At 38.5% G+C, this 13748-nt stretch overlaps 1 protein-coding gene across 1 annotated transcript in view; it reads right to left on the minus strand.

Annotated features, from left to right (window-relative positions):
- C12H4orf51 (chromosome 12 C4orf51 homolog) overlaps positions 1 to 10105 on the minus strand; it is a 53475-nt gene extending 43370 nt beyond the window's left edge. Inside the window, 3 exon segments of the mRNA XM_087437568.1 lie at positions 7471 to 7659; positions 9067 to 9102; positions 10056 to 10105. Of these exon segments, the coding sequence (XP_087293694.1) occupies positions 7471 to 7659; positions 9067 to 9102; positions 10056 to 10105 (275 nt within the window).
- Positions 10106 to 13748: the final 3643 nt, after the last annotated feature.

Genomic DNA, 13748 nt, shown 5'->3' on the forward strand with positions numbered 1-13748 from the left:
CAGGGATGGGAGTGGTCAGTTTCAATGCCACAAACCCTGCTGTTCTCACCAAGGTTCTGCAGGGTTCCTTGAAAACATACTCCTTGGATTGTTGCACACTTTTGGTTAATTTCCAGAGTTTTGTAAAAGTTGGTTTTGACAGTTTTTGCTAGGGTTTTTCTGTTTTTATGGAGGGGTGGATATACATAGGTCCTCTCTCTGCATTCTGGAAGTCCTACCCTTCACAGGTTTGTTGTAGTAGTAGTAATAGTGGTATTACTATTGTAAAATATACATAAAATTTACCATTTCGGCCATTTTTTAAGTGTACATTTCAGTGGTGTTAAGTACATTCAAAATGTTGTGCAACCATCACTACCGTCTGTCTCTTGAACTTTTTCATCACCCCAAACAGAAACTCTGAACCCATTAAACAATAACTCACCAATTCCCCCTTCCCCCGGTCCCTGGTAATCTCTATTCTACTCTCTATCGCTATGAATTTGCCTATTCTAGAGTCCTCACATAAGTAGAATCATATACTATTTGTCCTTTTGTGGCTGGCTTTTTTCACTTAGCATAATGTTTTCAGGGTTCATCCATGTTGTAGCATGTATCAGAATTTCATTTGTTTTCAAGACTAAATAATATTCACTGTATGTATATACATGTTTTGTTCATCCATTCATGTGTTGATGGACATTTGGGCTGTTTTCAACTTTTGACTATTACCGTCACTTGTTTTTTATGTGTCATATTTTATTTATAAGTCAATTCAAAATATTTTCTAATTTTCATTGTGATTTTATTTCAACCCATGAGTTATACAAGAGTGTATTGTTAAATTTTAAATATTTAGACAGGGCCGGCCCTGTGGCTTGGCGGTTAAGTGTGTGCGCTCCACTACCAGCGGCCTGGGTTCGGATCCCAGGCGCACACCGACGCACCACTTCTCCGGCCATGCTGACGCCGCATCCCACATACAGCAACTAGAAGGATGCGCAACTACGACATACAACTATCTACTGGGGCTTTGGGGGAAAAAAAGGAGGAGGATTGGCAATAGATGTTAGCTCAGAGCCGGTCTTCTTCAGCAAAAAGAGGAGAATTAGCATGGATGTTAGCTCAGGGCTGATCTTCCTCAAAAAAATAAATAAATAAAAATAAATATTTAGACATTTTCTAGTTTTCTTTTTATCATTGATTTCTATGACAATAACACTTGTCAAGAGAACATACTTTGTATGATTCGAATCCCTTGAATTTGATACTTTTTACTGGCCCAACAGATGGTTAATTTTTGAAAATGTTCCACATGCTCTTGAAAAGAATGTATCTCCTGCAGTTGGTGGGTTCAGTACTTTAGATGTGTCAGTTAGGAACAGTGTCTTAATTGTGTTGTTCGGATTTGGTGTGTCCTTGCTGATTATTTGTTTGTTTCAGCAGTTACTGAAAGAGGTGTGTTAAAATGTTGATGATTGTGGATTTGCTTCTTTCTCCTTTTAGTTTCCTCAGTTTTACCTAATAAGCTTGGAGACTGTGTTATTAGATGCAGACAAATTTAGGATTGTTGCATCTTCCTATTTGGTTGATTCTTCTATCATTATAAAATGTCCCTCCTTAACTCTAATAATACTTCTTGCCTTCTGACCATCCCACATGCAGTAGCTCTCCTATCCACGCCTCCTCCCTTTTTAAAATATAAATTTTAACTTTAGAAAACTTTTAGATTAACAGAATTATTGTGAAGATAATACAGAGAGTTCCAGTATACTCCACACCCAGTTAGCCCTATTTTATTAGCATCTTACATTAGTATCGTATATTTGTAACAATTAATGGACCAATGTTTGTTTTTTGTTAGTGCTGTCAGGTCAATCCCAACTCCTAGCCTTGCTGTGTACAGCAGAGAGGAACCCTACCCAGTCTTTTTGTGCCATCCTCTCACCTTCCAGTGCTGTATCAGACAATGCTCTGCTGCTACTCATAAGGTTTTCATGGCCAGTCTCTTCAGAAGTAGGTGGCCAGGTCCTTCTTCCTAGTCTGTCTAGTCTGGAAGCTCTGCTGAAACTTGTCCACCATGGGTGACTCTGCTGGTATTTGCAATACTGGTGGCATCACAGCAACACACAGCTGCCACAGTATGACAACCGACGGACGGGTGGTGTGGTTTCCTGACCGGGAAACAAACCCGGGCCATGGTGGTGAGAGTGCCAAATCTCAACCACTAGAACACCAGGGCTGGCTAATGAACCAATATTGACACATTATAAACTAGAGTCCATACTTTATTCAGATTTCCTCAGTTTTTCCCTAATGTCCTCCTTCTGTTCCAGGATCCTATCTACGATACCACATTGCATTTAGTTGTCATGTCTCCTTAGGCTCCTCATAATAGGGACAGTTTCTCAGACTTTCCTTGTTTTGATGACCTTGACAATGTTGAGGATTACTGATCAGGTATTATTTTGTAGAATGTCCCTGAAGTGGGAGTTATCTGATGTTTTTCTCATGATTAGAGGAGGGTAATGTATTTTGGGGAAGAAGACCACAGAGGAAAAGTACCATTCTCATCACATCATACCAAGGGTAAAGACTATCAATATGGCTTATCATTGTTGATATTAACTTTGATCAGCTGGCTTGAAGTAGCGTTTGTCGGGGTTCCCCACGATAAAGTTACTCTTTTTTTCCCCTACTATAGTCACTGGGAGAAAGTCAGTATGCACAGCTCACACTTAAGGAATACTGAGTTATGCCCCATCTCCTTGGACACAAAGTAACTACATAAATTATTTGGAATTCTTCTGCATGGGAAATTTGCCCTTTCTCCCTCATTAATGTATTTATTCAATCATTCATTTATGCCAGTATGGACTCGTGGATATTTATTTTATACTTTGGGCTACAATACAATACTACTTTATTTTATTGCTCAAATTTTTCCAGCTTTGGCCATTGGGAGCTCTTTCAGTTGGCTCCATCACTGTTTTTTTGTTTTGTTTTTTTGACACTTTTGTATTTTCTGGCACTACGAGATGCTTCAGGCTCATCTTGTATATCTCCTTCCCCAGTCTGAGAATCGCCATTTCTCCAAGAAACTCTAGGAGAAGGGTATCGGAAACCAAAATCTGGGCATTAGGTGTGGTTGTTCTTACAAGGTATTGCTTCTAGGCCCTCTCAGCTGATGGTCCATACTGATATGGGCTGCACATAGGGACTTTCTTCCAAAGAACAATTAAATATATGTGTACAGACTAACCCATGTATATATACATATCTATAAATATTTCTATATGTAACCATCTATATCTGTATTAAGCTGAGGATGACTTCATACTGATGTTTCCAATTCTAGTCCATTACCATATGGATCATTCTAGTCTCTTCCCCTTGTTTATCTTTAGCCTTCTACTCCAACAGCAAGAAACCTGGCTCCCACCATCCACCATTCATTTACTTAATTGTTCAATTCCAGTATATCTGTATAGTGGTTTCTGAATTATTACCTGTACCGCCATGGGAAACCACTTTATCAACTAGAGTACAGTGCTTACGTACAATTCCTGTAACATTTTAGTGTTACAAACTCCACTCATTTCCAAAGTTACTTAGATCAGCACCTTATTCTCACAGCCCCTTCAGTAAAGTTGTTTCATACATTTGTAGTACAATATTGCTTTGTCATATTTTGTATTCCATCCTGGGATCCCCTGATGTCCTAAATAATTTTTTTCATTTATATGTATTAAGGTTTACTTTTTGTTCTGTAAAGTGCTATAGGTTTTTGACAAAAACTTAATGTCTTATATTCACCATTACAGTGTCATACAGAACAGGTTCACTGACCTAAAAAAATCCCTGTGCTTCACCCACTCAACCCTCTCCAATCCTCTGACCACCACTGATCTGTTTACTGTCTTAATTTTGCTTTTCTGTGATATCATATAATTGAAATCCTACAGTATATGACTTTTTCAGACTGGCTTCTTTCACTTAGGAATATGGAGCTAAGATTCATCCATGTCTTTTTGTGGCTTGAAACCTCATTTCTTTTTATTGCTAAATAATATTCCATTGTATAGATGTACCACAGTTTGTTTATCCATTCACCTACTGAAGGACATCTTGATTCCTTCCAGTTTTTGCCAATTATAAATAAAGCTGCTATAAACATTCATGTGCAGGTTTTTGTGTGGACATAAATTTGCAAATCAGTTAGGTAAATACCTAGGAGCACGATTGCTAGACCATATAGTAAGACTATGTTTAGTTTTGTAAGAAACTGCTGCCCCTCTTTGTCTTTAACAAAGTTCCCTATTTGTTTCCTTCAAAGCACAAATGGTTTGTTTCCCTGGTGACTGTTTCCCTCAGTAGACTATAAGCTTCATGAAGGCAAGGGTCATACATGCTTTAATCACTGATGTAGACCCAGCATTTAGCCTAAAAGACCTTACACATAGTAGGACCTTAATAAATATTTGATTAATGAATGAATAAATGAAAAATTTAATGAATAAATAAAACATCAAGACTTAAAAATTCATGCTTGAGCCATATCCCTGTCTTAGGAATTCCAAAATGCAACTCGTCCTTTATTTTAATCTTGGCAGACAACTGGAATTGATACCAATATTCCATAATAGCTTAAAGTTCTGTACCACTCTAATCTCCATTCTCCCAGTGCAGGATGCTTCTTTTTCGCATGTTTATGAATTTTACATACAGTAGTCCCCCCATCCGTGGTTTTGCTTTCCGCAGTTTCAGTTACCCATGGTCAACCGTGATCCAAAAATATGAAATAGCAAATTCCAGAAATAAACAATTCATAAGTTTTAAATTGCATGCCGTGCTGAGTAGGGGGATGAAATCTTGCCCTGTCCCCCACCACCACATATGAATCATCCCTTTGTCCAGCATATCCACACTGTATACGCTACCTGCCTATTAGTCACTTAGTAGCCATCTAGGTTATCAGATCGACTGTGGCGGTATCGCAGTGCTTGTTGTCAAGTCACCCTTATTTTACTTAATAATGGCCCCAAAGTGCAAAAGTAGTGATGCTGGCAATTCAGATATGCCAAGGAGAAGCTGTAAAGTGCTTCCTTTAAGTGAAAAGGTCAAAGTTCTCGATTTAATAAGGAAAGGAAAAAAAATTGTATGCTGAGGTTGCTAAGATCTACAGTAACTTTTATTACAGTATATTGTTATAATTGTTCTATTTTATTATTAGTTATTGTTTTAGTCTCTTAGTGTGCCTAATTTATAAATTAAACTTTATCATAGGTATGTATGTATAGGAAAAAACGTAGTATCTATAGGGTTCAGTACTGTCTGCAGTTTCAGGCATCCACTGGGGGTCTTGGACCATATCCCCCATGGATAAGGGGGGCTACTGTATTTGCTGTTAAAACTAATTCAGGACCAAATGATCAAGACTTCCACCAAGTTTCTTCTGTCTTGCACAATATGGGGTATTCAATGTATGTGGAGAATAAATAAAGTGTATAAAAAGTATTGTGTTGTATACCTTAATATATTCCTGACTTAACACATTTTAAATGATCAGTCATTTCATATTTTATTCAGTAATCCCCCTTGGACCATTTTGATTTTATAGCAGTGTAAAAATGTCTCTTTATGGCTTTACAAAATTTTAATCAAATAACTTTTCTTCAGAATTTAAGACATTTGTCCTTGGGGCTAAAATTAACCAAGAAAAAGATTAAAAACAAAAGCAAATTTAGAATATAGTTAGTACTTTCAAAAGGAGCTGAATCTGCCATTCATCTTCACTTATAACACTTGCTGCTGCTTAGCCTATAATAGAATAGCAGTAGTTGTGAAAAGGATATATTTATATTTCTGAGATAAACCTCACAAGCTTTGCTCTTTTGTGGTTGGCAATGTCACGGGGCACCTTGGTTGGAATGATTCACGTAATGATCATACTCTGAATAGGAAATAAATTCAAAGTTCTGTACATTTTTAGGGCCGGCTCCATGGCCTAGTGGTTAAGTTCGGCACACTTTGCTTTGGCGGGCCAGATTCAGTTCCCAGGCATGGACCTATGCCACTCATCGGTGGCCATGCTGTGGCAGTGACCCACATACAAAATAGAGGAAGATTGGCAACAGATGTTAGCTCAGGGCGAATCTTCATCAGCAAAAAAAAAAATTCTGTATGTTTTCACCAGATGTCATATTTCTGCATTTTTTCAGTGATTAAATAATTTTTTTTCTACTCTGGTGAGTGGCTCTGTTTGGATACCAGCTTTCAAACACTACTTATTTTCAGAGAGGACCCCCAGCAGTGCTTGAAGACTCCCCTATCTACAAGAGGTGCCTCGAAATTCACAGAATTAGCCAAGGGACTTCCAAAGTTAACTGAAGTGTCAACATACTTGAGAGCTACTAAAAATGCAGAGACTGTGGTTTGTTGGAATGAACCAGACAAGGCATCCAACTGGAAGTACTTCTGAGACATTTTAGCTGAAGCTAAAATGCTTAAGCTTAAGCATTGTTTTGATAATTTGGAAAGCCCTGGAAGGCAATATAACTAATATTTATTAGGATCTTACTTGAGTTATTCCTTACATCTCAACTTGGAGCCAATAATTCAATTGATTTTGAAATAGATTTCCAGAATTTGGACAAGATATCTGACAGTTAATATCCAGAGGGACATATTTCATAACAAGCCCTGAGATTTTTCCACATCCCCACTTACGCTTTCTGTCTCACACTCACTGAGCTCCTTGCAGTTCTCTGATAATCCTTGAGATTAAATGCTTCTTTCCTTGTGCATCTCTCTCCTCCATGCAGTGCTTCTTTCCTTTCCCCACATTCTAAACCAGCCCAGAGGAACCCTGCTTTACTGAGATCTTTCCAGAAACACAATACCCCTTCCCCCACCACAGACACTGATAATATCTCCTTTCTTTGAGCTGATTACTTATTTCTATGGTTTCAGTTACCATACTAAACTGAAATTAATCTTTTCCTGTGGGCCTATCGTAGAGCTTGGTTTATAGTAAATACTCAAGAAATGTCTTTTGGTCCCTCAACACCTGCCTCCATCAATAGACAATACAAGGTGGGGAGCAGAGGAGGATTTGCTTGACCTTCTTCCTGCTCTGAGGGAATTTTTCAACTCCTGTTTGGAAAAACTAGACAAGAAACAAACTGAAATTCTCTGGAGCACCTCTTTGCTGTACAAAGAACACAAAATATCTACAATTTAATCCAATACTCATATTTTTTTCAAGAGCAGGTAGTTAGACATAATTTTCGGAGTACTACATAGAGAATACACTCATAGTTTCAGCTGGTAACTGACATTTAGCCCTTTTGCCAGTGACATTTATGCAGGAAAATATGCAGAGTTAAGGTCTATGAAGTCTCTCAGGGTCTACAATACCCTCTTTCTTCTAGTAGCATTCTGGTCTATTTATAGTGACATATCCAGGTGCAAATTACAAAGAAATCTTACTGGTTACACTCAGGCCAATGCTGTCCTGCTTTATAAGAAAATCGGCTGCACATGGACTCATCCAGTTGTTTTCTCCGGTAACTGCCCAAATATGTTGTTACAGAAGAATCTGACCATCTTGTTTCATTCTGCCAAGATGCTCCAGCCTTGCGTCTGATCACATTAAACTCTTGAGAAGTAAGAGGGCTAAAGGGCAGAAGAATTTGTGGAGTCAAGTAGAAGTGTGACATCGCTATGGATGGCCTGCTCTGAGTGACAAGTTTTCAAGCCCTCTGCATAATGAAGAATTAATTTCCTTCTAGTAGCAAGAAGTAATTGACTGGGCTCACCAAACTCTAACTCTGACAGTTGGCAGAATGCAGAAGCTTAACTCTCTTCAAGTTGCCAAGCAACGGATCGCAAAATTCCACAAATACTACCCTCCCCCCAAACCCAAATTGTAACCAGCAAATTTGTAAGTTATATAACTTTCTGGCCTTTGCTCTAAGCAATATACTGCTACAAATTATGGCAAGAAAGCAGGTGGCAACTGCTTTAATAAATAAAGCAGTGAATCCTAATGACGGTGGTTTAAGAGGTGGGAACAGAGATAAAAGGACGATGCCAAGCATTCGTTTCCTCTAAAGAACAGCCTCCAAGGGTCTGGAAGCAAACATGAACTGCTCGTGATGTCAACAATAGCAGGTGGCTCAAAGAGCTTCTCAGATGTCATAGAGCAATGGTGCTTAAGCTGGCTGCACACAACAGTCACCCCACAGGCTGGTAAAAGAAGCAGAAGCTCAGGCCTCACCTCCCCCTGCCCCGCCCCCATAGATTCTGATGTAATTGGTGTGGAATGGGGCTCAGGCATCAGTATTTTTTAAAAGCTTACTCCTGGAGGATTCCAAAGTGCAGCCAGGGTTAAGAATTAATGTCATTGAAGTGCCACCGGCGAACCCTTTTTAGATTGAGAAGTCACAGCATTCAGTCTATTCACATGGTCTCCTCCATCCTTAACTAATAATTACTCTAAATCGGGTTGATATGTTTGCCCATTCTTCTCCACGTTAACAAACAATTCACTGGCAAATCGAAATAGATCTTTCAACATTCGTCGTCCTCTCTTTTATCAACTCTTGGAGCAGTAGTTCTCAGCTCTCGGTGCTCATTCACATAACCTGTGGAATTCTTTATGAATACAGATGTCATGCCTACCTTAGAGGTATCCACGAGCAACTCTATGAGTGGATCCAGCATCTGCATTAACAAAAAGAATCTCCATAGGTGATTGGATCAGCACCTAGGAGGCACATTAATCATGCAGAGCCCGCAGGCCTACTTTCATAGACTGTAGGTCTGAGGAGGAGCCCAGGAATCAGCATATTTATATTGTGATTCTGATGAAATTGATCTTTGAATACTGCTCCAGGAGCTGAATTTAAACAATCTTTTAAAGAGAGGCTGACATACTACAGGGCATATTTCTTTGAGAATGAAATTATTTGCAAATAATTGTTAGTATTTTAAATTAGGAGTTTCTTTCCTTAAAACTTTGAAATTCACAACATAAGCACCTTTGCCCTATAAGGATTAGGCAGGTATTTGCAGGCCCAGCTGTTTTTTTTCATGGAGCTGAAAGTTCCTTGGAGAAATCCAGATGAAATAAGAAGACGGAGATAAAGAGTGAAGGACGGCAATGAAAACTGGGCTGCCCAGCTCTTTTCAACCCACCCAGTGGCAGGCAGCAACTGCTTGTATGCTTCAACCTTTAGCTATTCTAACCAAAATGGTGATTTTAAAGAAATCTCTGCTAGCAATATATATTGTTTTGAGACAGGAAAATAAATAGAACAGATTGCGAAAGACTGTTTGTAGAAAACATTTTTAAATTTCCTTCTCAAATTGTAGGGCAGTCTATAAACAAATATGTAATAAAATTAGCTCTTTTAAAAATAAATTGTAGGGCCGGCCCCGTGGCTTAGTGGTTAAGTGCGCACGCTCCGCTACTGGCGGCCTGGGTTCGGATCCGGGCGCGCACAGACGCACCCCTTCTCCGGCCATGCTGAGGCCGCGTCCCACATGCAGCAACTAGAAGGATGTGCAACTATGGCATACAACTATCTACTGGGGCTTTGGGGGAAAAAAAAAGGAGGAGGATTGGCAATAGATGTTAGCTCAGAGCCGGTCTTCCTCAGCAAAAAGAGGAGGATTAGCACAGATGTTAGCTCAGGGCTGATCTTCCTCACAAAATAAATAAATAAATAAATAAATTGTGGTATAAATGTACTTTATTATCACATTCCTGTCCTTTATATTATTTTTATTTCTTCTCCCAGAATCAATTATGATATCATTTTAACAATTATAACCTCAAGAACCAAGAGTAGCGAAATTTAATAATTTAAGTGAAAATGTCTAATGTTGGGTTTAGATGGAATTACAGCTTAATTAATGTCTATTAGATGTTGAACAAGTCTGTTAAAAATAAGACTTCAAATTAGAGAATAAATAAATAATTTATTATCCTATGTGTTTAATTTATAAAATCCTAGAATTCTAAAGGAGCTCACACTCATTCTTTGTTCTCATTTCATCAGATGCTTCATTTCTCCTGGATGCTGGTTTTCAGGGCTGATTTGTATGGTCTGACTTCCATGTTGAGAGTCTGCACTTAAAACTTCCTTTTGTAACTGAATTATGACAAGCTATGCTGTTCAGTCCCCAGTAAGTTAAATTGTGAAAAAAAACCTAATCAAGAGCACTATGACAATGAACTCTGGGTTGTGAATGTGATTTAGTGAAAATAGAAGCTTCCTGAGAGGCCTCATCCCCAATAAAACCAGCAGGGGGCGTACATATCACCTGGGCACAGGCGCCTTTGGTGGGCAGGCCTTGTCCAGGCTTCTGTCTAAACAGAAGCTGATTATTCTAATGAGGGATTAACAGGTATTAATTCAAAGAGTTTCATGGTTAAGTAAGTTTAGGACAAGTTGGGATAAACATGTTTCTTTGCTGTAGGACTTAGAACCTTTAATATTTCAATGTGCATTGTGAATCTTTCAAAGGGGCCTAGAGAGTGCAGTATTTCCTAAACTTATTTGACCACAAAACTCCTTTTGTGGGGTGGGGAGCATCTCTGGGTATTGCTGTTCTGTGGAACAGTCCAGGAATGAAAAGACTAGAGGTCTGTATAGCTAAGACAATGGCTAGTCTGCAGTCTCTGGAATTTACCAGATCTTGACTAGATCTCCAGCCTAAGCCTGGCAAGAAGGTGAATCAAGCAATATATACATTTTGATTGAGACGTAACATCAAACAGTAAAGCACACAAATATACTTTACATACATACACATCCATGTACATGATGGAGCACGACTGACCAGATGCAGCACTCTTGTCCCTTCCCAGTCAAAACAGCACGTACACACACACAGACACACACACAGGTAACCACTATTTCCATTTCTATCACCATAGACTGAATGTATATCAGGCTGTATTCTGTGAAGGCAGAAACTTACTGATGCCACTCTAAGATGAAACCCAGGAAGAAACCAAGTGATATAAAAGTCAGAAAAAGCAGAATTCCCTTGAGAAAAAAAGATCCCATATGAAACTAAAGCTTCCACCTCAGCAAGAATCTGTCTCCTCCCCATAAGGTGCCAAATTCTGACACTCGGATAAGTGTGGCCAACAGCTGAATGAGCATACATAATGTGTCATAGTTAATAACTGTTTGGGTCTGTCAGTTATAATATTATTAATTCTCAATCCTTGATCTGAGAAGAATTTCTTCATGCTTGCCAGTTGTGTGATTTGGAAATTTTTAGTAACTTATTTATCAAAAACTGTATGGTACATGGTCTAAAGGATGCAGGAAACAAGGAACCAGTTGCAACAGAACTAGATGGAAATAAAAGAAGGGTCAAGTGCACAGGCACAGGAAAAGGAAATTAATAAAATTAGTGAGGAGAAGCCAAAAAGGAAGGATCTTTTTTCTTTTCTTTCCAGAAATTTATTTTTGGTTATGTTTACTATTTGAAAACTGAAATTGATTACAAACAGTGTCTCTGCTGCCATCCCCATTTTGTTTGATAAAAAGTATATGTGTGTGTGTATATGTATAAGAAAAGGCCTAGTGGGCTGTATATAAAAACGTTATAGCTGAGTGGGAGGATTACATGTGATTTTTATATTTTACCTTCCTTTCTTTATCTTCTAAACTTTTTACAGTGAATATATGTAACTCGTAATCAGAGCCGAAATGTTATTTTATAAAAACTAAAACAAATGGAATGCATCCAGCTATAATCAATCTCCCAAATCTTGCAAAGAATCTCTTTGGGTTTACATTTATTTTTCTCTTCCACCTCTCTTTAGAGTCTAGGCCTTAAAAAAACAAACAAAAAACTCTAGGGCAAAGAGATTGGAGTGAATTCAAATATGTTTCTTAAACTTTCCCTGGCTCTAGTTCTGGGTCCGTGATCGGGGAAGGGAGAAAATAAGTCATACGGCTCTTTAGAGGTGTATCTGAGTGTTGGTGGGGAATAGGGAAATAGAAATAGGAAAAGATTAGGTATACAGTGGGCCCCAAAGCAAGGAAATTTGAGTTAATGGTTGCTGTTTTCCAAAGAAACCCTGTCAATTTGTAGGTACCCACAAGGAGGTAATCCACAAATTGTGTCCCACACTCTCAAACAAACAAAAAGACTCATAATAACTGTAACTAAAAAATGAGCCATAATAATGGTCAAGGCTTTTTGGAATTCACAGTGGCACCTCCTGGGATAAAGAGCATATAGTGATGGCTGATTTCTTTGGTCTACCCAAGGAGAGTGTGGGGGAAGTGGACTCACAAGCTGTGCTGGCCCACCCTTTCTACACTATGACATTCAGCCACTGCTGTACAATTCTGCTTGGACAACACTCTTGGTTTTACATAGAACACATTATTAGGATAATCAAAAGTCATTTAGAAGAATATCCTAAAAGGTATTTCAAAGTTTCTATTCTTGCTTAAGTAACCTGAGTCCTAGGAGAGTCTCATGTAGATAATAATAATAATATGACAATAGAAGCAAATATTTATATGTTCTAGGCACTTTTCTAAGTCCTTTATATGCAATAATTCATTTAATCCTCACAACAACCCTATGAGGAAGGTACTGTTATTATCCCCAATTTACAGATGAGGAAATTGATCCACAGAAAGTTTGCCCAACATCACACTGCAAGGAAGAGGTAGACTGGAGTTGAAACTCAGGCAGTGTGACTGCAGAGTCTGGATTCTTTAGACTGCTTAAAACTACATCTGTAACTCGCTGTCTCTCCTTATCTGTTGTCTACAGCCTATCTCTGCCCAGTAACTCCCTCTCACCCTTTGTCTGGTCCCACACCTGCTGACTGTTCCCTTTCTCATTAGTCCAGTCCAAAAGCATCCCCAACAACCTGTATATACTCACTTTCATATTCCAAGAAGCTTTTAATCTATGAAGATTTTAATCTAGTAAGTGTGCTCTGCAGAAAAAGACCAAAAATTATAGTCTTTATTTTTTTAAATGAACAATTACCTTGTGTTCCCAAGTTGAGTCCATAGACTTGTTTATAAGGAAAGAGGTGCCTGGCCTCCTGTTATATACATCATTTAATACTCTGAAGATTCTGAAGTCAAGTTTAAGAACCATACATCAAATATCGCCAATTAAATATTAACATGTCAATCAATATTAACATCAATCCAGAAATTTTCCAAACTAAGAAGACAGATTCTACGAAGTTATCACCCATGGCATACTCCCTAAATGGGATTCTAAAAAATTCTCTGTTAAAAAGAAATTAATCTTAGTGGATTACAGTTTCTACATGTTTGAAGACAAATAATAGGTAGGAACTGCTCATAGCTCTTAACAAGTTGAATCCTACCTGGAAGGTCATGGCAGGGGTTGGGGGAAGGCACAAAATAAAGTTGCTAAAATGGTCAGTTAATGCCTGTATGTTGGTGAACAGAGACCAGAAGATAAATCCTTTTAAGATTTAACTGATAGACACTTCATTCTCTCCCTGTTCACCGAGGGGAGTTTATCTGCCTATGTTGTGGGCTTAGTTAAATACGAGTCCACCCTTTTCTCTGTCACTAAATCTCGCTACCTGCTGATTTGGAGTCCACAAGTTTAGGGATGCACAAGGAGAAATATGTACAAGGCCTGGGGACAGACTACTCTGGAATGATCAAGGTTAATACTCCACCCACCTCCTTTGGACACTTAATCTGCATGGCAGCAGATTTATAATGTGCAAT

The sequence above is a fragment of the Ceratotherium simum genome, chromosome 12, assembly GCF_057802395.1.
Source record: "Ceratotherium simum simum isolate JZ-2026a chromosome 12, ASM5780239v1, whole genome shotgun sequence".
In the NCBI taxonomy this organism is placed as follows: Eukaryota; Metazoa; Chordata; class Mammalia; order Perissodactyla; family Rhinocerotidae; genus Ceratotherium; species Ceratotherium simum.